The 25907-nt window shown below is 48.5% G+C and overlaps 9 protein-coding genes across 9 annotated transcripts; 2 read left to right on the top strand and 7 right to left on the bottom strand.

Moving 5' to 3' along the window:
* Positions 1-35: 35 nt before the first annotated feature.
* Positions 36-473, top strand: LDX57_002671 (uncharacterized protein; the record flags this gene model as incomplete). The annotated part of the gene is made up of 3 exons (XM_046084320.1): positions 36-212; positions 266-363; positions 422-473. 3 exons carry the CDS (start codon positions 36-38, stop codon positions 471-473), a joined length of 327 nt encoding a protein of 108 aa, XP_045940283.1.
* A 2190-nt stretch (positions 474-2663) lies between these two features.
* On the bottom strand, positions 2664-3734 carry LDX57_002670 (uncharacterized protein; the record flags this gene model as incomplete). Its single annotated transcript, XM_046084319.1, has 2 exons — positions 3221-3734; positions 2664-3163 (listed from the first exon to the last, which is right to left on the bottom strand). The coding sequence occupies exons 1-2, from the start codon at positions 3537-3539 to the stop codon at positions 2664-2666; spliced, it is 819 nt and encodes a 272-aa protein (XP_045940282.1). The 5' UTR covers positions 3540-3734.
* Positions 3735-6590: 2856 nt separating this feature from the next.
* LDX57_002669 (uncharacterized protein) lies at positions 6591-8691 on the bottom strand. Its single transcript, XM_046084318.1, has 2 exons — positions 7305-8691; positions 6591-7253 (listed from the first exon to the last, which is right to left on the bottom strand). The coding sequence occupies exons 1-2, from the start codon at positions 8674-8676 to the stop codon at positions 6784-6786; spliced, it is 1842 nt and encodes a 613-aa protein (XP_045940281.1). The 5' UTR covers positions 8677-8691; the 3' UTR covers positions 6591-6783.
* A 165-nt stretch (positions 8692-8856) lies between these two features.
* Positions 8857-10806, bottom strand: LDX57_002668 (MFS transporter). Its single transcript, XM_046084317.1, has 2 exons — positions 10306-10806; positions 8857-10258 (listed from the first exon to the last, which is right to left on the bottom strand). The coding sequence occupies exons 1-2, from the start codon at positions 10537-10539 to the stop codon at positions 9026-9028; spliced, it is 1467 nt and encodes a 488-aa protein (XP_045940280.1). The 5' UTR covers positions 10540-10806; the 3' UTR covers positions 8857-9025.
* Positions 10807-11834: 1028 nt separating this feature from the next.
* Positions 11835-12551, bottom strand: LDX57_002667 (uncharacterized protein; the record flags this gene model as incomplete). The annotated part of the gene is made up of 1 exon (XM_046084316.1): positions 11835-12551. The coding sequence occupies one exon, from the start codon at positions 12549-12551 to the stop codon at positions 11835-11837; it is 717 nt and encodes a 238-aa protein (XP_045940279.1).
* A 1290-nt stretch (positions 12552-13841) lies between these two features.
* On the bottom strand, positions 13842-15012 carry LDX57_002666 (uncharacterized protein; the record flags this gene model as incomplete). Its single annotated transcript, XM_046084315.1, has 5 exons — positions 13842-13931; positions 13996-14136; positions 14210-14575; positions 14633-14727; positions 14832-15012. 5 exons carry the CDS (start codon positions 15010-15012, stop codon positions 13842-13844), a joined length of 873 nt encoding a protein of 290 aa, XP_045940278.1.
* Positions 15013-17722: 2710 nt separating this feature from the next.
* LDX57_002665 (uncharacterized protein) lies at positions 17723-19435 on the top strand (the record flags this gene model as incomplete). Its single annotated transcript, XM_046084314.1, has 1 exon — positions 17723-19435. The coding sequence occupies one exon, from the start codon at positions 17723-17725 to the stop codon at positions 19433-19435; it is 1713 nt and encodes a 570-aa protein (XP_045940277.1).
* A 596-nt stretch (positions 19436-20031) lies between these two features.
* Positions 20032-20936, bottom strand: LDX57_002664 (uncharacterized protein; the record flags this gene model as incomplete). Its single annotated transcript, XM_046084313.1, has 2 exons — positions 20032-20729; positions 20789-20936. The coding sequence occupies 2 exons, from the start codon at positions 20934-20936 to the stop codon at positions 20032-20034; spliced, it is 846 nt and encodes a 281-aa protein (XP_045940276.1).
* Positions 20937-23094: 2158 nt separating this feature from the next.
* Positions 23095-24558, bottom strand: MNN2_1 (alpha-mannosyltransferase; the record flags this gene model as incomplete). Its single annotated transcript, XM_046084312.1, has 1 exon — positions 23095-24558. One exon carries the CDS (start codon positions 24556-24558, stop codon positions 23095-23097), a length of 1464 nt encoding a protein of 487 aa, XP_045940275.1.
* Between the last annotated feature and the right edge of the window lie 1349 nt (positions 24559-25907).

The raw sequence follows: 25907 nt of genomic DNA, 5'->3' as shown, positions 1-25907 counted from the left end.
TGTATTGTCTGCAACCAATCGCTGTAATCGACAACATGCATTTTACCAAGCTTGCTTGCGTTTCTCTCCTTGCCGCCCTTGCTGCATCGGCGAGCATCCAGATATCCACACAGCCGCCCTCCTTGGACAACTGCTGGGAGGCTTCGAAGAACATCGATGAGCTCCTGAACCTGTACGCGCAGTACGGCGATTCCTGGATGGGAGCTTCGCGGGTAAAATCATCCATGTGCCAATCTTGTGCCGTGTTTGGCTAATGACGCTACAGGATGCTATCGGTCATATTCTGCAGTCAATTGTGGAAGCGGGAAACACCATCAAGCAGGACTGTACAAAGCTGCAAACTGTCGGCGAGACCCAGTCATAGTAAGTACAACCTGCAACACTGGTCACGAACGTTTCTATCTCTTGCTAATCCATCTAGTAGCCAAGAGGCCGAGCAGAATGCCGCCGATCGTTTCGGACGGGCTAGATAAGGCCAGCTTTTCGTTCGCCGTAACCATAGTTCTAACTGTGTGAACAAGAAATCCCAAAAATAACTGAATCATATCTGCTGCCCAGATAATCTCAGATTTTATTCGAATATACGACAGTATGTACGCACGGCATTAATGAAGACCGTGAACATCGCCATGCTTCGGTCCGGCTAATATAATGTCGCCCCCTTCCGAGTCATTCATGGCCGTCGCCTTATGCACGCTTGCGTCACTATTTGTCCGCCCCTTTCCTATTATTTCCCGTTATCTATATCCCCGAAGCGAACAGCTTGCCTTTCATCTTGTTATTAGACCCTAATAGCTCACCAGAGCGAGGCCAAGACGATTCTGGTGTTTAATCTTCGTAAGGCCATATCCGACCTTGTTCACAGAGTACCCAATTTTTTAAGATCTATGCCTGGTGTTAACTTTCTACCGTTGCTACTCGCTACCCATGAGTAACCATGTCGTCCTCGCATGAATGACATAGCCTAACTATTCTCTTTTATGAGTCACACTCCTCAGACCATTATGCTACAGCCCTTCTAGAACGCTCCTTCTCCTCATTGCAAACCATTTCTCCATCATCACATACTGTTTTAGCCATGGCAACGCCATCAGCGCTCGGACGCTTCGGGTATCTTCCACCGGAGGTTCGCCTCTGTATATGGGACTACCTGGTTACATTGAACCTTTCTCGTCTTTCAGAGGAAAATAAATGGGATGGAAAGTCGAAACGACCGGGCACACGACTGGCTGTCATGTGTACCAGTCGGACACTCCACGACGAGATATCCCATTACCTGTACGAAGATTTCCAACTACGGGTCCATATAACCTCTTACAACGCCTTGGACCCCTGGATATGGTTTGAGTTTTGAAGAATACGAGCCATATGGCAGGTCGCGAGCGTGGACGAGGCCATTACTCGAGGCTTCGGGGAATTTTCGTTTCACAACGTCCATTTAACAATCACCCTCCTTGCAAAGAAAGTTCCGGACAAGGGCCAGATGGTAATGCTCTGGGAGAAACTTAATCGATTCATCTTCTTCCTGTCAGTTTGTCGACCGGTTAAGAGCATAACTCTGGTATTTTTGAAAGCTAAAGATGTCTGGCTACGGGCTCAGAGACATCATAAACGCACAAATGGTTACGAACATGAAGCCTTGGCACTTCAACTATTCCGTCTCGATAACTGCCCGGAGATGCGCATACCGCAAGCGTAAAATGATAGGGAAGGTCTAGATTGGACAAACTACCATCTTGTCCTTTCGAATGTTTTCCCGCCGGCATCTCCTGACAATGGTAACAAGGGTATAAACCACCCGAAAGACACCGAGTTTCTGCAGGATGTTCTTGATAATATCAAGATTCGAGTGGAGCGCAGGATGACACGCAAAAACCCCGGACGGACAGTCCAGCACATGTGAAGCTCCGCGAAACGGAACCACGAGATCCGTTCAGCTGGCGACTATGGTATCTCATGCCGCATGAAACAAGGCAACATGAGCAGAGAGAGCGAGAACATGCGAAAAATAGAGTTGAAAACTGGCATGCATACCTACCTTATGAGGAAGATGAAAGGCCCTGCCAATGTGGTCCGGAAGCGCATGAGGTGAAAGTTATTGAGATCATTCACGAGTCCGTACCAAACAAGTATCCAGAACGGAGTTATGATTTCACTGAAAGTGAAGACGATCTCTTGTGTTACTACACAACAATCTACCTCCGCCAGACTGGGTCAATGATACATTATACTTGCGGGTAGCTAGTCCAACCGGAGATATTTCATCAGTATCCAATATAGTCTGTTGCCTTAGTAAATCCCAGAACACACAGGATCTGTGGTCATTGTAATTTTGTATTTTAGGGTATTTATGTCTTAAATTGAATCTATACAACTATGGCTATCTCGAATGAGATACTCCTCATTCCTCTCTCGAATCTGAGCCGATTCATTTGTGTACTGCTCCCGACCCTCGGCAAACAGTCATACGGCGCATAGGGTGATAAAAATGAGGCAACAAGCAAAACAACAGATTCGTGAAGAAGATTATTGAACAGCAGAGTCGGGATCGCTGGTATTCGAAGTATTGGATGTGGGAAACATGCGTGGAAAGAGCGCAGGAATAGGCGAAAAAGGGTTGAGACACTAATGAGGCACAATCATTTAGGTCGGCTTCGATCGAGCTATGAAAACTCGAGGCCCTTCTGCAAATCCGCGCTGCCAAGTGTACAGCATCTATTAATGAACGATTGGTCCAGTAGATCTCGGTCCCAGTGCCGGTGGCTTTTGAAAAGTTCATCTGTCTTCTGGACAGGCCTTATTCGCAGATACTTATCATCTTGTCCTACAAGGCCCCCAACACGCAATTCTTTGAGCCTTGGCATATCACTTTGGAGAAGACTGAAGGCCTCCTTCCAATCGCCATCTACTAGTTTGATGTCCGAGAGCTCGATATATGCAAGCTGAAGATGTTTCTGGAAAAAGGACAGCAGAAAGCTCGCTGTCGCCTTGAAGTGACTGAAGATCAACGATTCCAATCTGGGTGAATGAAGAAGGCCCAAGAATTCTGGGCAGGGATTTGAAGGGCTCAAGTTCACTTCTAGGTAGTTCATGTGGACACAGAGGTACTTCAGGTTACAGAGGTGACCTGCCAAGCCTGACAATGTAGGTGTCTCAGAATTTACTAGGCCATCTATTGACTTGGACCAAGATTCCAACTGGTCTAGTATAGTGAACTGACCAAGAACAGCACCTCCAATTGACGTATAAATCTCGAGCACCTCCAGAGACACGGCCAAAGGCTCCGAAGAGAATGATTTAAATGGTGCCTCAAGCACCTGTGGTGCAAGAGACACTTCGTCGATATTGGTTTCAATCCGCAGGGATGTCACATCGATATTGCTTTTGAGAACTGCGCACATACCCAAAAGGTACGTCCGGGCAAACTGCTCATAATAAAATTTTGGATGAAGATTGCTCGCCAACGCAGAAAGTTCGGGCTCTTGAGGCTCTCCAAACTCTCCGTTGTCGTCGGAGTCGTCAAAGTCGCGTGACTCCATGGATATGTGAACTTCCTCCAGGCGGCGAAAGGCCCGAAATGTCGCCTCTAGCTTGTCAAAAACGAACCTATCTGACAAATCTGAATTTTCTCTCTGGGAATCCAAAGAGCTATGTATCTTGTTGGATACATATGCCGCAGCTGGCGATTGTGCCAACGGGTCAGATAGTCCGCTTTCAGACACATCACCCGGAATTTCTGCTGCCCAGGGGGCTGATTGTCTTGCTCTGAGAGGGCACGCGCTGATGTAGACCCTCTTGACGGCTGAGCTTAAAGTTGGATGGATTGCCAAGGCATGAAGTGAATCCAGGCTCTCCCTTGTTAGCACGACGGCCTGACCTGCTATGTGGAAGCGGAAGTTTGGACCGGAACATCTGTCTGAAATGTATTTGCTGGTCAAACGGAAGGCAAAGAGGTCGGACAAGCATAATGTCCTAGTGATGAGCTCCCAAAGCTCGATTGGAAGGCGATCAATTGGCATTGTGTCGAGAATGAAGGGATGATGTAGAGAATGTAGGGACAATGTAGTGTTGGTTGGAAGGACACGATGAAAGGAGACGACTCTCACGCTAAACCCAACACGGACTTCTCTCTATAACCTTGCCGCCTAAGGCAACCACTGGGCCCAATCTCTTTGTTAATTCATAGGTAGAAAATGGTAGATTCTAAGCATTTGCCGAATTTGTGATCTCTTTCAGAACGTGTCATATCTTCACATGGCTTGGCTGCGCTACGCTCCGATCATCCGTTAGACCAGTTGGTGTACAATTAGACAACGTCGGATACTATTTAGCCAAACTGTAAGCTGATTCAATGGTATGTTATGAAGAAAATGGCAGCGTTTTGTTGACATGCGCTGGGTCCTTCATTTACGAAGGTCTGGTAGAGGTCTTACGTTGTGGGCTATCTAGTAACTTAGGGTGCTCTATCGTACCTTACAAGGTGAATAGCAACGTTGCAATTGTGTTTATCTTGCCCCGATCGGTATTCCGGAGTGGGTGGGAACAGGGGACGGTGAATTGTTGTTGTCAAGAGTTGGTCAAAAGTGCTTAAGCATGGAGGTAAAGCTGTAACATGTAGTTCTCGCCTTTGTACCTCATTTGAGACGAGACTTTCATGGACCAATCGGACAGACAGTATTTTCTTGCATGAGATCCAAATTACGACCCTAGACCTTTATCGAACGTAATAGGGATTACGGCAAGGGTAACATGGAAAAGGGTCATTATTTGTCGTTGATTTGTAAGACAACTTATATGTAGCTTCGAATAAGTACCATTCGCAGCAATGTGTTTGTAATTCCCTAGATTCATGTGTGGCTAGATCCGCAGCCGGGCAAAGTAAATCCATATACATTATCTTTCTTAGCATTGTTAGACCACTATATCATTCTCCAATCTTAGCTAGATAGGACTGAGCTCAAATGAGCCTGTGCTATCAAAATGGGCATTTTCCGATATAAAATATCCATTGGGAATGTTCCGATTGATTGATTGATCGTTACCCAAGGTCGGCAGTTCCCCTCCCGCACGATAGGCTGATAGAGTCTATGAGGATGCTGTGTTATAAAAGGTTCATGGCCCGGGTGTATGATACATATTTGTCTCTAGTGCCTTTGGTCTAGTGCTCCTTGCTAGCGGTGAAACCCTCTCGTCAGAATGTCCTGCGAGTCTCTCCCTCTCGAGATCTGGGATATGATTGTCCATTATCTTGATGGTCAGACAAATAAGGCGCTCAGGCTAGCCAACAGAACGGTAAGCCACCTTTGCTCCGGTAGGTCTTTCGAGAGACGCTTTCAGCATTACCGAGCAGAGCTGACGACCGATGGCATACAGCAGCTTCAGAAGTTGGTAACCCACCCATGGCTGGGAAAATTGGTTAAAAATTTGACGCTGGATGTTGACCCGGCCACAAAAGCCCATTGCTGGTTATCACCATCTAAAATCGACTTGCGGGAGCCCACCGGTGGAACTTGGGTAATGCCTAGTCGTGGGGGGAGGGAAACTTCCAATATTGATGGCAGCTTGGAGGGGAGCTCCAGACTTCCACCCCGCCATTCTAACCGCCAAGAAGATGCAGAGGCTGATCCAAATGGAGATGATTCATGGGATGATGAAGGGGCGCAGAGCGATCTCAACAGGTGCTTTTTCAATTCCCTGCTTCAAACATTCGAGGCGCTGAAATCCATCCGGAAGATCACCTTCTGGGGAGGCAATAATACCCCTTGCTCCGACTGCTCCGGCACTGATGAACATGGCATATCTCAATTTTCACGACGCTGGGAAGAGACAGTCCGAACTTACTATCTCACCGCAACCGCAATTATTGAGGCCAGGCTTGTTGTGGACTCGTTCGAGGTTTATCTAGACTCCCCGCTGCATACGTCTCTTGTTCCAACACTCGTCGTTGCACCCTTTCTCGACTTTGGAACCCCCGCCTCGATGACATCTTTATACCAGCTGTTAGCGCATGTAGGTGTGGATGAGCCGCCGGATCATGAATATCGATGGCAAGATTTCGAAACGAGCCTGACTGTCGGCGGAGACATACTTGATGTCCCGACCCCAAAATTCAAACCTGATCTATCTACAATTAGCTCCTTTAAGGTGAGCACATTTCACGGGTATAATCCCCACCAAACGCGACAAGTGTTCGAAAAGATGGTTCGATGTATGGGATTTGCATCTCTGCAGCACGTCTATCTGTTTGATCAAATTTACCGCGAACGTGACCTTCTATGGTTCCTAGTGATGAACCCAAGTATCATACATCTTGAGCTTTCCTTCGTCCTGGTGTTCGATGGGCACTGGACACCGATATTCGATTTCCTTGCTACTGGGATGCCACATCTTCAATCTCTCACGCTGGGCTTTCTCTTGAACGAAGACCACAAATGCATTCGACCCCTACGTACTTGGGAGAAGCTCGATGACTTTCCGCAGCTCCACGACAGAAGGGGTTTCTCTTACGGACGAACGTTCGACAAGGCAGGTTTGGCCAGAGGTCTTCGGTTTGTACCACCTTTCTAAGGCACTTTGTTCACTATGTTATTGCGAGTGCGTGAGCTCGTTGGTAAACCATTCCCAGGTTGCGCTTAGTGTCTGGCCCATCAATCCGGTTACTACCATGCTATTATTGACAATCCACAACCTCGCTTCTTCAACATCTATCCTCGTCAGGACGCCAAAGAAAACATTTTTGTCACGGGGATTAGCACTTGGAGTCTAAGTACAATCGCGACTTTTTCAGAGTTTCCGTCTCTTTTCCCGGCCCTGCCGTATGTCATTCTCAGTACCATCCTCCTTCTCATCTCCCCCCTCGAAGTCCTCTCTCCACGACCCGTCCTTCACACGAGTGTCGTCTCCGTGCAGTCCAATATTATATGCATTTTTCATACTGTCAAGGCATATCTGTCTTTGCTCGTCGAAATCAAACATTGGTTTGGGATATGTCTTCATCCCATCACTGTCGGGCTCGCTCCCGTCACCTGTAACACGGCATCCCCATTTCTTTTGGTCAGCAATAGGAGCCTTCCATGGCTCATAGATATACTTCTTATCGAACTTTGAAAGCTCAGGCACGTAATGACGAATCAGCTCCCCGTCGTGATCCCATTTCTTGCCAAACGAGACCGGCGAGTAGCATCGGTAGAACTGTGCGAAGAATGCGGTGCAGGAAAGCCACATCCAGTTGCCGATATTGCAGGCTTCCTCATCTGTGAGTATGTTAGAAATGCTTGGTCCGAATAGAGGATAGTTCCACTTACGATCAATCAACCATTCCTGAAACACTTCTGCGCCCCTTTCCCAACTCACGTAGCATCCTCCACGTGTTAGAAAGCAGGCCACACTGTGTCTACCTAGGTGATGTATCCAGCCCTCCTGTTTGAGCTGGCGCATCAAGGCGTCAATCCACGGGAAGCCTGTTCGGCCCTCTCTCCATCTGTGGAACCATATCTCTGCTTCCTCGGAATCTACCGCGTAGGTCTTATTCGCTGGCTGTTCTTTCCCAGATGTCTCAATGTCGGTTGATTGAAGGTGCCAGTCAATGAATCTAACAATCTTGTTCCCGTATGTCCGCGAGAAGGCGTGCCCAATAGCTGCTTGTGCTGCGAAGTACATGTCACGAAATAGCAGCTGTCCTGGTAAGTTTGTCGGTATCGTCGCATTCGCCTTCTTTCGCTTTGATCGGTCCTCCAGAACGGATTGGACATCCCACCAGAACTTGCGAACAGACAAACTGCCGAAATGCAGGTGGGGCGAAAGCAGAGTAGTTGATTGTGGCTGGAACGCGGCAGGTGATGTTTTCGGTTTCTCAAATGTCCCGACGTACTCATCGTCCCTGATGTAGTCGCCCAAAATCTTTAGTGCCTCCGCCTCGCCTCCTTTATGGGGCGATGTGACCTGTGACGGATCGATCCCGATTTCATGCAAAGTTGGTACTCCAAAGTCATCTTTCGGTCCCATGATCTTCACATACTGCTCATCCTTTTTGGTTCGATACTCCTGATTAACATCCGGTTCGGGATCAACACTATCCTGCTCCAGACCACTCAAATCCATCTTCTTCTCATCCCACGCATCCGGAATTTTCTCCGGCGTATCGACCACCTCAGCCGGCCTCCCCTTATTAATCCCTTCAACAGCCTTCTCAATCTGACTCATGCTCATCGTCGGCTTCCCACCATTTTTCTTCACGACTTCATCCGGATCAAACAGATTCCTCCCCATCCTCACAACAACCTCGACGCCAGCCTCCTTAGCCAACCGCATCACCGTCTCATCGCGATCCCGCGCATACGCATCCGTATCCTTCTCGAACACTAAATGCGTTACATCCCACTGCTTCCACAACTTCGGGAGCACAGTCTGGGGCGCCTCACGCACAACCCATAATTTCTGTTTCGGGTTCAGTTTCGTATACGACTTCGACAAATCGTTCTGGCATTGGATGAGAAAATTCCACCGGTTGGGCCCGACGCGCGCCCGGTACACGTAGTGCGGATCCCATGTCCAGACCGGGATGAAGATCGATGGTTTGAGGTTCAATGCTGCGTGGAGGGCGGGCGAATCGTGCAGTCGTAGGTCGGTGCGGTGCCAGTAGAGAACTACGGGACTTGAGGCAGCTTTGCCCTTCATCTTGTAGGAATTGGGGGGAAATTGACGCGGCTGAGGGGAGTTTCAATTAAGTTCAGGCTTTTCACGGTGTCTTTATGATCGAGATCTGGTCGATCTCCATGACGTCATGCGATCATTGATCGTTCCTGGCTGCATGCAAGGGGCCCGGCAGTTTCGCGCGACTGCCGGGTCCAGAACACAGTGACCTCATCGCGTTTCGATCTGTTCTACGGAGTAAATTCTTGCTCCTTTGGACAATGGTGGGATTCGAATGTTCTATTTGAGGTAGTATGCTAAGTCTAGGTGTCTTGACAGGTCGGGGCAATATGTAACACTCGCCTCTAATGACCACCTGGTATAAACCACTGCCTCATCCCATGGCCCTCAACCTCCTTTCCTCCCTCCACTTCGGACCTAACCGCACAATGACCACCAAGGGCAAAGACCCAACTAACATAACCAGCCCCAGGAAGGTAAAACACCACTGCCTCCCCATCCCATCGATCATTGGAACAATCAGCGCCGTAGCACCCGCTCCCAAAAGACACCGACAGAGATTATTCGCAGCGGTCGCCGTCGCTGCCTTCCCGGGATAAAAGTCAATGAGTAACGTGCTGACAGTGTTGAATGCCATGCTCAGACACAAGCCACAGAAGAACAAAATCACCAGCGGCGCGGCGATATGCGTTTCGTAATGCACAGCCCAGCCGAAGGCGATGACGGCAACACAGCCCACAACGAGCGGTGGAACCATGACTTGCACGCGGGCGCGTTCGATCGGGAAAGAGGTTAGATCTGTTTGACGGTTCGCGACAAGCTCAATGTTCAGTTTGTGCGCTGTGCGGCGGAAATTCCAGTCTTGGAGATAGCCGTTTGAGTAGGCGGCGATAAAGCAGCCTGTGCCGATGGAGATGTAGCAAAGGCCGACTTGGAGGTCGTTATAGCCGTAGATCTCGGATAAAAGGGAGGGTAGGGAGGCGGTGATGTCGTAGTATCCGGCAAACAGGATCGCATTGACGAACAGGAGCAGGGAGGTGTCTTTCTCGAATAGGATTCGCAGAGCTTGAATCGGATTCGGGCCGCGGAACTTAGGTCGACTGCCTGTGTTAGTTGTTTCTGCGTGTTTTCGGGTCTTCATGTAGTCCATGACTGAGAGATTCCACTTCTGTGGCATGAGAGATCCATTCCCAACAACCCGACGACTAGTCTCCGGGAAGAAAAGAACAAACTGAACCATGAAGACACCAGACATGATAGTAAGAAACCAGAAAATAGCCCGCCATCCCAGGTACTGGGCCAGAAGACCGCCAATGACGGGTCCCAGACTAGGCCCAAGCAATGATCCTGCGGTAACCAGACCAATGTATGATCCTCTTTTGGCGGCCGTCGCAATATCTGAAACGACGCCTGACGATAAAGCGATGGTGGCGCTACTCCCTGAGCTCTGCATGCAGCGAAGAACAAACAAGGCAGCGTAATTGTTTTGCAACGCCAGGCCGATGTTCGCTGCGGTGTAGATGACGAAACAGGCCATGTAAGCTGGCCGACGGCCAACGACATCTGCAAAGTCGCCGATGAACATCGGCGCAAGACCTTGAAAGATCTACTAATTGTTAACGCTGTCCATTGAACCCACGCTGAACAACGTACCATGTAAGACATCACCGTCAAATTGATAAGTGAACTTGACACATTCAAATCCTCGGCCAGTGTGTTCAATGCGGGGAAATAAATATTCGCAGATATCGGTGAAAAGAGACCAGCCCATGATGCCGTGAACACAATGTAGTAAACTTGGTATTTGGTAAACACCGTATATGGCTCCAATTGCGTCCTTGTTGCCTGAGGCAGCTTTGTCTGGCTCTCTATGTTTTTCTCCATCATCGCTGGAATACACTTTTTCTCTCTAAACGCAGGACTTCAGCTCATGGCCGTTTTATTGTTCGACTCTTATCGCCTTGGCGGCAAGAGCTTCAACAGTCCCGTGTACCCGACAACGTTATGCCGAGAAAGTGGCGACCACGGTCGAACGGTCGCCTAGGAGAGAAAGCCTTATGGAAGCTTAAGTTCAAAGCTGGGTCTTTGCTGTTAGAGCCAGACCGACGTGCATCTGGCTGCTATTCTCCGATAAACCAACGCAGTTGGCAGGGGGGGCGGAGAAAATCGAAGAGAAGCAATTTTTTTTGGGCCTTCCCCATCGGTTTCGTGCCATTTTGAAGAGACCCGCCTAAAATAAAACCCATCGCGCATTCTTGCCTAGGATTGGATGATAAGGAGGCTCTCTATTATCAGCCGAGTGGAACCAAAAATGGCATGCGGAGAGGCCTGAAAGACGCAATTTTGTTGGCCTGGGAAGTCGGATATAACGGCACGGCTGGCGGTTAGCGCCCGAGAGGCGGAAGGGAGTCTCCAGCAATCAAATTTAATCTGCTGGTCCTTTGTGCGGCAGAAAGATGCAGTTAAACGCTTTCCATTGGCGCTGGCTTCTGTGCCCAAGAAGATGATGTTTGTGCTTTGGTGCCTTGGTGCCTCACCCCTCAGTGTGTCACTATGCAAGCAACGAAGCTCAACAGTTTTACTCTACGTATAGACTCCTAGTTAACATAATGTTGTTTGCAACAGGTTTGACTAGCGAGACATGGTTCCTTCATAAATATTCAAATTTCAGACCGAGATTACTATATATATTACTCACCGCTGCCCGGATAAACTGGGTGGGAAAAAAATAGCAGTACGACAGGATAGATGTAATGACAGCTTGCATTAGTCCAAGTCTGCAAGAGGGAAAATATGCCACTCTCAGATGAGACAAATCTTTGGAGACCATACGTTGGCTTTTGCGGAACTATGAAGATGTTGATAGCCAATCGACATCGTGATTCTATACCTATGATATCACGTACTGCAAGTAATTAGCTACTAAAGAGTCTTACTACAGTTGGTAAATACAAGTATTACGATGACAATACCTCTTTGAAACATAGAACGAAAGAAAGAATTAGATAGAAGATAACCGGGATGGTAAAGGGATTGGGTAGAATAGAAAAATTGTATATTAGAAGTATCCAAGGCCAGCTTGAAGAAGGTTAGATATATAGGAAAAACAATTGATTCTATTCAAGGTAGTATTAAAGGATACTTAGAGAATGAAAATCATGAATTCATCACTCAGTCGCTACCTAAAATGCAACCGTAACAGAAACCTCGTTCAGCAGCACAAGCGGAACAGGCCGCATATTCGAATCGCCTATCCGCTCTTTCGGCTTTCTCCTCAAGCAGGTAAGATCCCAAAAATAGTCCCAGAAACCCTCATACCCGCTGAGTACCTCTTCCTTTTTTCCGCGTCGAAACCACTTAATATGGCTCATGCCATCACCCAATTCGACCTGATAAGTCGCGCCAACGTTGAGCCCGTGAGTATGTCCGAACGGCGACACCCACGGCACCTTGTCATGTGCGTTATTCATTGAGAACTTTGGCCGAACTTTCATGGTATGAGTCACTCGGTAAGGTACGCCTGGCTGAAGTGTCACAAAATGTTGCTCATTCTCACGATCGACGGTGCAGGAGCCCTCGGAGGAATATACACTAGACTGACCCAGTCTTGCCTTTGGCTGATTCGGATGATCAACAGATTCGGATTTCACCAGCTCAAGGCCATTCTGGAAGAATACCATACTTTTTGGGTCGAGCAGGGTGTCGTGGATGAACACTGTAAAAGGCTTGTTAACTTGGTTGGGAATGATGGGCAAGACAGCCGTGAGAGTGATGGTAAAAGGAGCCCCGCTGTTGTGCTTATGGAGAATGGTTGATGAGGCTGTGGCAGTAACGTTGATGTGGGTTGGACGGGTTGCCTCCTCGGAGGCATCTTGAGTGGCCCTCAGCATAGAGATCATGTTGTTTGGGCACAGCTTTGCTTGAAACTCCCTTCGAAGACACCAGGTCTGAATGAACTAGAAGCTAATGGCAAAGTGTTTTTTATGAAACCTCGAGTCGATCTCTTGAGCAGCCGTGAAGACATGTATTGATTCAAGGTGGTCATTTGAAAGAGTTTAAGGCGGATGAATGGTTAGACCCTCCATTATTGAGCGGGATTGGCGTCTTTATATACTACATTGCAATTACCCCGGGCAATTGTCTTTCCTCATATTTAAGCGGAAGATTCACAAAAAGTTCATCCTCTATTCCTGTTTTTACGGGACGGTCCGGATACTTGTTAGAGCAGAACAAGACATTATGGAACATTTGGAACAAAGGGTGTGCTGAAGCGAGTGATTATTCGAAATGACAATACAGGTCGGGTTTTATTAGTGCAAGAGTCCTTCATCGCCACCAGGTATCGTCGAGAACAGGAAAAAGGGATTCAGATTGTGTCTGTGTATTCGACAGCCAGGCGCACACTTACACGCGTGATCACTGTATACTCTTCAACGTGTCCCAGCAATAATGTAAAACGTAGAGCCTTCTCATGAAAGACTTATCAATATATCAATAGTAAAGACGTTGAAATGCTGTTGTAGATGGTAAGTTTTATGAAAGCCTTCTCATTCACGCATCTCATTCTTACCTGCACTTATGTTGACAATGTTTGCCAGTATCTTTCTGAACAAACGTGGCATTTCTTAGTATTTAGAAGTTGACATCTCAATCCTATCTCGTCTTTAGGAAAGAAAAGCTGGGATTGGACTTCTACATTCTAACCCAACTATAAGGAAACTGATCTCGATGAAGAGAATCATTTTCGAAAATTGTGTTGAATGTTTGCATAATAATTGAAAATCAGTTGAAATTAGAAGTTCTTCGAGTTGAATAACTTTCCCAAAGGCCCAAAGATGTTAAGACGGCATAGATAGATACTGAGAAAAGGCAAGGCATACATCATGTATATGGTCAAAGATAGTCTATTAGTTGTTGAAAGCGTTAGCACAGATTGTCGCCTGATAGGCTAAAAAAGATGCGAATCAGGGCGCAGAACCATTGCCTAAGAAAACTAAACAGGGCATTCTGTGTGAAGAAACAAGAGTTAGAAGGACGGCAGTAGAAAAGAGCGTGCGCTGTCTATGAACCTTGTAGATACAATCCGACGAGAATAGCAGATACCCATGTACACATTAATATATGAGCGTTGACACCATCATCGCGTTTGATCAAAAGCAGATACTGGAATTGAAAGAAGAAGGGGGATGTTATAGAATGGGTTCGTAAGGGTCGGGTGGCAGAGGCCGCCGAGTGGGAAAATTAGTTCTCTTCCTCTTAACCTCCATGTCGCATATATTCTGGTCACTGTTAGTGAGTTTCTGCATTAGGCCACGCGGACGTCCTTCAGAAGGGCTGACAAACCTTACGTCGCACTACAAAGTCAGCGTACACCTCTCGCCAAATTTCTCGAGCCCGACAATCGTCCTCTATTCCTGTTTTGGGGTTTAAGTCACATGTAGGTTGTTTATCTTCAATAGTGGCCGGACTGGCAGCAGTCCAAGGCTAGGGAAAAGAGTGTTAGCGCTATAGTGAATCCAAAAAGGATACGGGAAGGAATATGCAGTAAGAATATTACCTTGGGGACGGGCCAGTCCGAGAAGTGGAGGAACTTAGCTTCTTGAAACACCTTAACCGGATCCCACGGCTCAAGGGGATTTCCCAGATAATCTGTATGCTTTCTGGACCTGAATTCCCCCGTCAAGAGATCATACGGTCGATGGGGAATGATGAGGGCACTGTCGCGGTATAGATTGTTTAGGATCTCCATGTCATACTCGGTATTTCTTGCTTCCGAAATTGCCTTCATTATACGGGTGAATTCGAAGTCCGAAGGCTGGACGAGGATGAGTTGCGAGCTGAGAAGCCGATCGTTGAAATTCAGCCAGTAGGCTCGTGGCATCGCCACGGGGGACGGCGGAGAGAGGAAGAGCTCATCCATGGTCTGGGGTACGGCATCAGCGATAGGAAATGGTCACGAGATTTTGAAGGAGCCACTGACTTGCAAGATGGTGGCGTCCGAGTCTAAGCCCAGCACTCGATCGTATTGTGTTTGGTTGAAAGCGAGAAGCTTAGTATAGCTCTCAGCCCAGGTAGCTGGACTCGCTATTAGTTGTCGGAGTTAAGCATCGGGCTAAAAGTTGCCACGGCAGCTAGGCTACACATCTTTGGGAGCAGAATATGCGCGATGCAAGACTCACCATCACCACTGTCTCGACTTTGCACCTCTATTGGCATCAGTTTCACTTCATATTCGTCTCGTGCTTTTCGGAGCAGCCGGCTCTCGGTTGAACTGTTCTGCGCATCCTCCAAAAATCTAGAAGGGTACATCATTAAACGATCAGGTTTGCTACCTAGGCGATGCAAGGCTTCAAAGAGCATGACTGAGTTACACAAGTAGGGCGTGTTGGTGACATATTGCACGTAGGCGAAACGAGACCAGTCGATGGGTTGGGAATCGCCCTTTACTATGGGTGAAGATTGACCACGAAGATGATACACACAGTTGAAGGGCAAAAAAAGAAAAATTACCACGATCAGGAGAGAGACAGAAACGACAGATATCATCCTCTTAATTCTTGGGGCTAACAATTGTGGGGACATGGTCCCTCACTCCTCCCGAGCGGGCGTTCGGGGCTCAGGAGTGTATTTGGATGAAAGGACCGGGCAGGATGATATCTTAAATACAGTAATAGAGCGTGGGGAAGCCCGCGAGCATGACTGTGGTTACCAGTGGCAGACTAATTATAATGAGTTCAGGCGTTTTGTGGGAATTCAACTGGCGGAGGAACCGTGGGAACCAGCAACAAAGGGGTGCTTGGTCGCTCGATCAGCACCAGATAGATAGTTCATTGTTCGTTATTAGCAGTATGTCATTTGGCCTATAGAGGTTCGTATGCTTGGTTGTACCTAGAGACCTAGACAATCCCAATGACCAAGACCACGAGCATGGATCTCACCCCTAGTTCGGCCGATGTGCTTCGAAAAGCTCCTCACAACAAAGATTGTTTCTCTGGCTGCAGATGGAAACAATGAAAACAGGAGAGGTAGGAAGATGCCAAGAGGTCAACCAAGGTAGCGAGGGCCTAGGTGGAATGAACCGTAGCAACACGAAGGAAAGACAAAGGGGGGAAGAGAAAAATGCAAATGAAATAAAGGGAAAACCCTCAAACCAGAACCACAACCTAGACACTTGGATACTTCTTTGTCGTCTCATCATTTCAGGGCCGGTTGCGCCTCTAGGATCGCTTGAGCTGGAAGTGAACATCACATCCCGAGACAGTTGTGATAGAGAGGATTAATTTAAGCTCAGCGAGGCAACGTGAGTCGCACGCTCAACCAATCACCTAGCTCATGTCTGCCGTAAGAGATATCTGCTAACGCCTGTACGCATAAAGGCCAGTGTATTTCGTAATAGACTTATCGAGTAAGGCAATAGCAATACGGTGAGACCGTAGAACTACCCGGAAAAGTTAAGAACCTAACAATTAACATGATAGTGTAGAGCGAGCGGCTTTTGTTCCGTTATGCAAGACATGTCTGAAATAGAATAGTAGAAAAAAGGTTAAACTAACAGGATGGCCATTCTCCGAGACGAGAATTATCTAGCTACAGGTCTATAAAACTTTCAGGTAGCTCTACACATTAACCTTTATATAAATACGTATCAAGGGAGTATGGGTGATGTACGTTTGTCTTAAGATGTTTTATGTTAAGGTCAAGTAGTTTAGATAAAATGGAGGGTTAAAACTAGATTTAGTTTACTAGGGTATTCATTATATACGTTCCATTATTGAAGATCAATATAATGTCTCAGTCCTATTCATAGGCTACAGGGGTATATATCGGACTATAGCATGGTTATTGGCCGTTCTTATATACTTCATGAGGTTATTGATCTTTCCTATGAATTCAGCCCATTCTGGTCATTCTGATACACTATATGCAGCAGAGAGATCAAGAAGACTTCGGGAGTCCAGCAACTTTCTAACAAAGAATTAACATCTTAATACAGTTGGAGGATATGACAGTGATACAGAGCTTGAGGTATAGGCTGGGGTTGGACTACTGGTAATTACGCGTGCAGTCATAACATATAACAATGACATTACTACTCCACTTCGGTCATGGTCGGTTGGTATATATCGCTATCTTGAGGAGGAAAACTGCATAGGGTCGGTGGGAGTGGGTGACCCCCCCCGGCCCCTTCTTCACAGTTACTCTTCTCGCTTTATGTACATGTTTTCAGTAGCTGTATCCTACCACCGACCACTTCGGCTTTTATACCATCCTTAACAGCAGCTTTTGCTGGAAACAGAACTATATTGGCCTTGTAAAACCCAGTAAGAGACAGGGAGAGTGACAGGAAGTTACTCATCTGTAGCGTGAACTAGTCTTTTTCAGGCTATAGCATTTGGCCAGGACAAGCAAAATCGGCGAAGGCTTTCCATCAAAAGATATCAATATTAGGGTAGAAGAAGTGTACGGACCTTAGCATAACGTATTAATTGCACAGCAAACCTAGAGCAGCTATTAACTTGAGTATAACAGGTTTCAGCCACTTAATCAATAACTAACGCATGCAGGCCAGGCCAAGCACATTAGGTAGGATGTTCCTTCATCGAGGTCTACTCTTCGTGAGAACAGGAGTCAAGCAGCCGAGGGGCCGGCGGCTGATGAAAGTAAGCTAGTGTTTTAGCGTAAGAAATAGTAAGATTAGTTGTCCCTTTTTTTTTGTCGTGAGGGACCTGCACCGGTGTACCTACGCTAGGGGAAAATAGCCTCCGCGGTTATAGCCGTGTGTTCATTCGTGCAGCTGCCCGAGACATACATACACAGCCGATGATTTGTTAGCCCCATGCTGGGTTGAAACTGTCGATAATCCCTGTTAGCGACCAACTTCGCCAACGATTTAACCCTTACCAATGCAGCACCGCTCGCCTCCATCTAGCCTAGGGGTTTCCTGTTCCTCAAACACTCCTGCGTCCCCGCCCGACCTTGCTCGGTGAGATGAGATCTGCAAATTTTCTTTCGCTACTCATCAAACGGACCTTCCCATTCCGCAGTGCCTGCAATGCGATCACTCCTTACCATGCAGTGTCCTTTGCTTCGCTTGTTGGCACTCGCGCCATTCCTTCGTTACCTTGAGCTGGTAGCTGCGGCCAGGCCGCCAGCGCCATACGTGATGACTTGGTCGGACAAAAGCTACGGCCCCGATGGACCGTGGCAGGCCGTCTCCGTTGGCATAGGCAGCGCCAGCCAAAAGATTGCCTTATACCCAGGAGGAACGTGGGAGAGCCGAATCCTCGTCAAGTCCCTTTGCGCCAACACTAGCCTTTCGTCTGTCTGCTACGCCGACGACGCCGGGCTTTTCAACACCGAAGAATCCAATACCTGGGACAATACCTCCATCAACATCCCGCCAAAGGCAGACACATGGAGTGACTTCGAACTGGGGGCTGCAGATGCTGTGCCAGTGAAGGCCAGGGTAGAGCGCGCAATGGATACAATAGACCTTGGCGGGGACTCGGTTTATGATGTGGATCTCCTTGCGGTGTCGCAGGCATATCAGACATATCCCGGTGGGCAGAATTACCCATTGGAAGTCGGGGTCCTGTCGCTTGGTTGTCCGGAGTTCAATCAAACGTTCACCCGAGGCGATGGGGTCAGTATCAATGCAACATTCATCAACAGTCACGTGTTTACCGCAAAGATGGCTTCGTCGTATTCTTTCGGCATGCATATTGGCTCTGCACCATTGCGAATCCCGGGCTCATTGATGCTCGGAGGCTATGATGGCAATCGAATTGTCGGGGAAACGTCCGCGCAGCCATACTCCGGGGGCAAGTTCCCTATCAAGCTCCTCGATGTTGGAATTGGCGTGGCCAGCGGTGGCTCACCATGGAACTATTTCAATAAAACAGGCCTTCTGGAGAAGGGCAACTCTTCCTTACATCAGGGAATTACGGTGATGGCTAGTCCTGGGGATCCCTATCTCTATCTCCCTAAGAGCTCTTGCGATGCGATTACCTCGGAGCTTCCAACTACATACGACTCGGACCTTGGATTATACCTCTGGAATACCTCGGACCCTCGTTACGAACAAATAATCAAGTCACCCTCCTATCTGAGCTTCGAATTCAACAAAAATAGCCTGAACAGTGCCAATATTACAATCAAAGTCCCATTCGCGCTCCTAAATCTGACATTGGAAGCACCGCTTGTCAAAAACCCAACGCTTTATTTCCCCTGTATGGGGACTGACGGCACACCGGCGCTAGGCCGCGCGTTTCTTCAGGCTGCTTTCATGGCTGCGAACTGGAGTTGGGGTGGTCGCATTGGGAATTGGATCCTCGCACAGGCACCGGGCCCGAATTACTTCACGACCAACAAATTAACGAATATTATGGAAAAGGATATGACGATTCCTGGGACAACCAATAACTGGGAAGAAACCTGGGCTAACTACTGGACTCCGATCCCCATAACCTCGAGCTCTGCTACCCCCGTTCCAACGCCATCGTCGAAAAGTGACGATAGCAACGACAATGGTATTTCCACCGGGGCTGTAGTCGGGATTGCGGTTGGTTGCGCGGCAGCCGGCGTGCTGCTGGGTGTACTGGCATGGGTCTTCATCACGAGGCGACGGCGGCGCAATGCGTTGGAGCAAGGCCAAATGGCACACGTCTATCCAGGAATCCGTGTCAAACATGCTGAAGGAGTGTACGAGCTAAACGGACGCCGCGGCCCCTACGAACTAGCTATTCGCCATCCACCCTACGAGCTAGCAGGGCCTGATCATTGATATTGCTAAGGTCGTAGCACCTACAAGCAACGATCGAATTTATCGATATCCCAGGTTGGATGAGTCATAACGCGATGACGTGGTGCTTGAGAGGTGGCTTTTGCCAGGGTGCAGTCGTCTCATGATGTAATTGTAGTCGTTGATGGCTATTTAATGCGGCTTAGTGGGTGATAGATTTCATGTACATACATACCAGCAGAATTATATTTGTATCCATTCAATGTAGTGCTTTTCCCAAGGAAGATATAATGACCTAGTGCCTGGTCTTCGGCGGCCGACAGGCCGTGTAGAGTTACCGAAAGAGCAAGATAACTTCAGGTATAGCCAAAAAAAAAAACCTCGGAGCGGGGATACCAAGTTACCCATAAAGTCAATGACATCCAACAACACATAGGGTATTGAGTATATCAAGAAGGAAGGCGGAACTAGCTATGGATGCCTCAAAAGCGTTGCCAGCAAGAGTTTCGGAGGGGCACCTCGAGAGCCTGTATAGTTCCTTGCGATGTAGCAGACTATCAGCCCTTGAAGGATGTCGTGCAAATAAGAGGCCTCTATGTCGTCCTGTAGTCAAACCGACAGGTACTGTCACCGCGAGATCACGACCAGATCTTGTATAAGTTAGAGAGTCGTTCGGCAATAGCATTCCTGAGACCAGCTGAGCCCCACCTCAGAATGCGGGACATTCTCGACACAACCTCGAGAGCACCAGCCTCGCTTGTCGTTCGCCAGATTCCCATGTTCGTCATGCAATACCCCTTCTTAGATGTGTCCCAGAAATGGGCCCAGATTTCACAAACGGGACCTTCCGTGGTCATGGAAAAAGCCAGTAGTGGAAGGTCAACGGTAGAATGTGCCTCCTTGCCGCCATGCCGCTTGGGATATTCCAGCTCATAGAGCTCGGTAATGCCCTTCAGGATGTTAATCGCCGAGGCACCGCTCACGGCGGACTGATTTTGGGCTTGATAGAGATTGCCACCCGCTGCGCCTGATTTGGTTTCGATGACAAAGAAGGGAAAGCATAAGTGCAACCGAGTCAGACCGGGATCGCTGATGAGAGCTTCGGTGTCTTGGAGATCATTGAGAAAGAAACGAGCATTGTCACCTCTGGCAGGTCGTAGTACCGACGCTAGAGATGCATCAGTCATTCCGACGGACACATCGGGTCTAGGGGTCCTCAAGGAGAATGTGTTCCCAAGATACTGTCCCGAAGATGAAGGAGGAGCGGATTCGCCCCAGACAGGGAGAACTGTGTCCGCAGGCTGGTGGACTTCGGGCGTAACATCATCACGCCAGTCTTTGGGCAGATAGTTAGTTTTCAATGTCGAACGAATGGAAGCCGAGTGCATGTCTCACCTCTATTCCGTACCGACAAAAGATCGGTAGATTTTAGATCCTTGATCGCGTCGTGGAAGATCTCAGTCCATTCGGCTTTGCCCGCTTGCAAAGCGGCCAACTCTACCGACTCACGCTGAATCTTCGATGCCAGGACTTTTATCTCCATAGACAAAGGCTCTGATACATCTAACACGTTACTGACTAAGTCTCGGACGCTTCTCGGCATCTCCGTGTCAACGAAGATACTGGCGCGAAACAACGTGCTAGTGCGATATGTCGAGTCATTTGGTTTAGAGAAGGGCCGTTGCTTCTGCAGGGACGGCGAGGATGACCTCGTACTCGACAATGACGATATTGATAAAGGTATATTGGGCACATTGCCCGGAAGTCTTGTCGCATTCCTAGCCGCGGACGGACTCCACGGGGCACCTTGTCCCCGGTACCTTGCCTCGGGGCCCGAGAACAGATTGATTTTCGGGCCCCTTGTTTCTAGCTCTAAAAGAGACAAATTTTCCTGTATCAGTGGAAGGGGGACAGTGTCCCGCTCAGGAACTTGTTGTTTTGCAGGATGCGAGTCCGATCCTGACGGTTCTTCGTCCGCTTTGCGTTTCATACTGAGCGCGGCCAGAAGATATCTGCAGCGCTAGAAAGGTTGGCCTCACAAGGAAGAATGGTCATTGATACATTTTGAGAGTTCTTTTGATATTCTCAGACAAAGTAGAACATGATGTTTCAAATCACTTTTCGCAATCAAAGAACTCCTGAAACACGTGACGGCGCCCGATCTTTCATCCCGCCGGTCACATGGTCAGTACGCCGGAGTGCAGAGTCCAGAAGTGCTTTTCTATCAGGTGTCAGGGTCACGTGCTCAGGCACCAACTCGGGCGACGTTGATGCCAGCTGCATAAGGCAGCAAATCAGTCGCGGCAAGGGACTTTTCTCCTCCATACAAGGCTAAGGTGATCTTGGATAGACGCCGGCTCTCAGCGGCGCAGCCAGCGGTGGGCCATGATGTGTCTGGGCGTGCATTGGGGTCACCAATGATCACAGGTGGGTTAATGGAGCCCATCTTACGGCCCCACTCTTAATTTTAGGATAAGGAGCAATAAACCTGGGTTGACAGTTCGTGAGGGGTTACTGTTGGATGGCCAGGCCATGAGCGAGGCTGACGCAACGCCCCCCTTGAATCGACCCTGCTTTTAGTTGTATTTTGAATGATTCGCACACAGTGTGGCATAGAATTCGCTCCTAAACGTACACCGTAAAAACCTGGACATTGCTTCCATAGACTCACATGTACCTTTTCCGCCAGGTTTGCCATCTGCCCGTCCACGGATATATATAAATGGAAGATAAATCAAAGAGAAATATCCACAGTGCTTGTTCACATCAAAGAATTGATAGATTGGGAATCGAAAGGCTGACAGTTTTCCTTTTTCCCTTTTGTTAGTCCCATGACTGGGCGCAAAGCTAACGAGGGGATATTACACCATCACCCCTGCTACACACTCCGACTTATGTATGGCTGATAATGATAGACCCAACCGCCCAGGTCGCAAGAGTTCGGGCTTGGAAGAGCCCTGTAGGGTCCATAAATAGTCAGCGTTGGAGTTTGGAATATATTGTAATCGCCATGGCCAAATATAGCTGGCGCATACAATAGGAAACATGCAGGCATAAACCAAATTGGAAGGGCCTTTGGCTTTCCGAGTCGCGCGACCTCATATGACCAAAACACCCTACATTGCCGATCAACCCCCAAGCCACTGGTGCTATGACATTGCACACCAAAGACAGGACACAGGGACGCGATCCTTGGCGGTAGCGTAGTTCGGCGGAGTTCCGGCTCAGCGACCAGCCCAATGCTGCGAGCCTGATGATCCCGATTACTTGGATTTTCCTTTTAATTTATTGGAGTACAGGCACTATACTTGGTGATTGTGATATCTTAATAATGGGTAACCGGCCTCCAGATGTGTTCTCTTGAATATAACCTTCTCTCTCCAGTAGTCAACTCCGTAGAGCAGCCCGGGATAGCAAGGTGAACAACATGGTGATTTTGAGATTGAACGTATATGTGTGTGAAAAAGGATTTACAGAAAGAAACGTAATAATGTAGTTCAGTTAAATATTGACTTAAATTCGCTTGTTATTGTAAAAGTTGTCCAAGTCATATTTGCCAAACGGGGTCGCTAAGACCTACATAACTGGTTGATCAGTCAAGACAAAAGCGCAACAGAATGATACTAGTCATCGAAAAGGAATGGGAGCCAGCCCTCCTTCGCAACTATGTACAGTACAACATAGAACAACCCATGCAGAAATCAGTCCATCGTAAATTTGGGAACCTCCGCCGACGCGTCCTCAAACACAGCGTCCCAATGCTTCTGAACGCCTTCACAAAGCCCTGACTTTGTCTTCCAAGCATCAAACGCATGCTCCAAGGTACAGCTTACCGTCTTCACTTCCTGCCATACCCTCCTCTCAGCATCGTACCCAAAGCGTTCCAACGCCTCCTTTGAGCTCGTCCACAACCTACTCGGATCCCCCTTCTTAGTCCGTGTCTTCTCACTTGCCAACAACGTAGCAGCATTGAATTTGGGATCATATGAATGGACAAAAAAGGCACGGGCGGGCTTTGCCACAGACGGGTCTCTCACCCGCCATTTGCCATGACGCGTGAGCGCATAGTCTTCCATTGGATCAGCCTGCAACATAGCGGCGCCAATGGTGCCCCGATTCCAGCGATCGGGGTGACCAAGATCTGCGACCGGCTCACTGACGGTGTAGTATTTTTGGCCGAGAGCTGTGGCCGCATGGATGAATGTGTCTTTGTCGCCTTCGCCCGGGGCGCCTTGGTCGAGAAGAGGGTAGTAATAAGATGGACCGTGGTAGTTGTAGTAGGCGGCGAGGATGAGGGTCATGTAGTGGGTCTTTTTCGAGACGAGTACTGCGCCTGCTTCTGTCGCTTGGCGAGCGTTGATAGGGGGTTCGGGTTGTCGAGATATGTTAAAGTAGAGAGGGGAGGCGGTGTTCTTCCAGAAATCCGGCCAAGTGACAAGGCCGGACGAAGAGAAAGGTTCGCATTCGAGAAGTTGAGCTGGGTCATGGAGAGGGATGATATCGGCGTCCATCCAGATGAGTTTTTCGAACGAGGAGAACAGGATGGCGAAGGACTTGATTTGGTACCCCTCGATTGAATAACTGGCATCACCACCGTCTATAGTTGACAACATCTCTGACAAGACGAGACATCTTGCATTCAGTGGCGGTAGTACAATCTCGCAAATATACGGCTCGTACTCCTCCCAGTCCTTGACGAAAAGTTCCACGGGCAGTTTCGATCCTGTCCGGCGTAGCATGCGCAGTGTCACCAGGAACGTGGGCAGGTACTTTCCTCCCGCTGAGGACACAATTCCTTTGGTTCGGGGATGGTATGCACGAACGGCCTTGAGCGGCTCCATGTCGCGCACGAACCCGTCGTGCGCAGCCTGCAGCGGCTGTTGAAGCTCGTCGGAGTTGACTATAAGGTCTATCCGAGAGGACTCATCATTTGCATCGAATCGAGGTATTCCAGCGCTGCGGCCAAGTAAATTGGGAGACGAGCATTGCGGTGCATGCTTCTCGAACAAGGCGTGCAGGTTTCGCCAGAGATTATCCTGAGAGACGGGAAGTGGCGCTTGAGCAACAGGGCTCAGCCATAGGAGATGTATAGAGAAGAGAAAAACAATCCCTAGGGATGGTGCTAGGAACCTGTTAAAAGAGCGATGTTTAGATTGTTTCCACATGTTGTGACGTGAAACAAGACGAATTTTGGGAATGTCAGGACTGAAAAAAGTGGAAAGAGGACGGCTACATATGAGCAGATTGCTCCTGATGGGGTGGACAAGGAAGCCGCTTCCCCAATAATTGATTGCTGAAAGCCATACAGGAGATACAGGGATCGACCACTACAGGCTGATTTCCATTGGCGTGGAGAGGGATCGTAACCGCCGTACTTTGGAGGGCAGCGCGGGGCCCAGTTACTGGCTCTGGCGCATTTCTAATTCTTGTTGAATTTGTTATTGGTCCCATTTGTGTTTCTCCGGGTCTTCCGTCAGGTGAATGACATAGAAACTGGGCTATCATTCCGGCTGAGCCTTTTATTGGGGCATTGCTCCCGCCTACTACGCCAATGTGTATGTACTTCGGACGCAGGGCGCAGCCGATTCCCCCCTTGATGGGATGGGTACTGCCATCCATGTAGCTGAAATACGATAAGGGCGCCTATATTCCTAGCGGCGTTACAACGTGCAGGGGATGGCTTTTGGCGGCGGAGTTCGTTCGGATATGCAAGGAGCAGCAAAGCAGCGCGAAGATCAAGTAGGTTATGCCTCCTACCAAACTTTGAACCATTGATCATCAGGCCCTATCCCGTGAATCTGAACTTCCCTTCCGCTTTGATCAGGGTGATTGAGGCCTAAGAAAAAAACAACCATAATGCAGCCCTTTAACAGGGCATCCTTTTGTTATTGCTTCCACATAAACTAACACAACAACCTAGGAAAGGATCAGCAAAGATAGGTAACACCCCCTCTCGAACCGGCTAACCGCCACTGAAATTAAAAATACCTAAGCGTCTTGGCAATCTCCAGGGCCGGAATCCTTCGACCGATGCCGCAGTCAACTTACTGATTTAGCGTGAACTCAGGTGTCTGGCCTGCTCTGCCCGTTTCACGGCCGAGCGACCCGCGGAACGTGCCGCCAACCCAATAGTTAGACACTGCGGCCGGGACCTTAGGTGCCTGGTTTGCATATCAAGCGGGGAAGAGAAGCGTTGCAAGGCTTTGAGGTCGAAACAAAAATAAAAAATTGTGCAAGCTGTGCATCATGGAAGCGCCGTGGGTGTAGAGCCTATAGGATTGAGTTTTTGGGTGTGCTTGGGGTGGGCGGCAATCAATGTGCTAAGGATCAATGAACGCCAAGAGACTGGCTATCAAGTTCCACTGATTTTACTTCTAGCAAAATAGGGCAAAGAGAAGCTTGACGCTTGGAACGATGAAGCAAAATTAGAGTAATGACATTGTCCAGGATATATTCTCCTTCAAGAGGAAAGTCTTTGAACGTGCGGGAGGAACCTCCTTGCCCGGGAATATAT

Source organism: Aspergillus melleus (assembly GCF_016097325.1).
Source record: "Aspergillus melleus strain CBS 546.65 chromosome Unknown contig1, whole genome shotgun sequence".
NCBI classification, from domain to species: Eukaryota; Fungi; Ascomycota; class Eurotiomycetes; order Eurotiales; family Aspergillaceae; genus Aspergillus; species Aspergillus melleus.
Note: the sequence above shows the minus strand (reverse complement) of the source record. Positions and strands in the feature narration are given on the sequence as shown.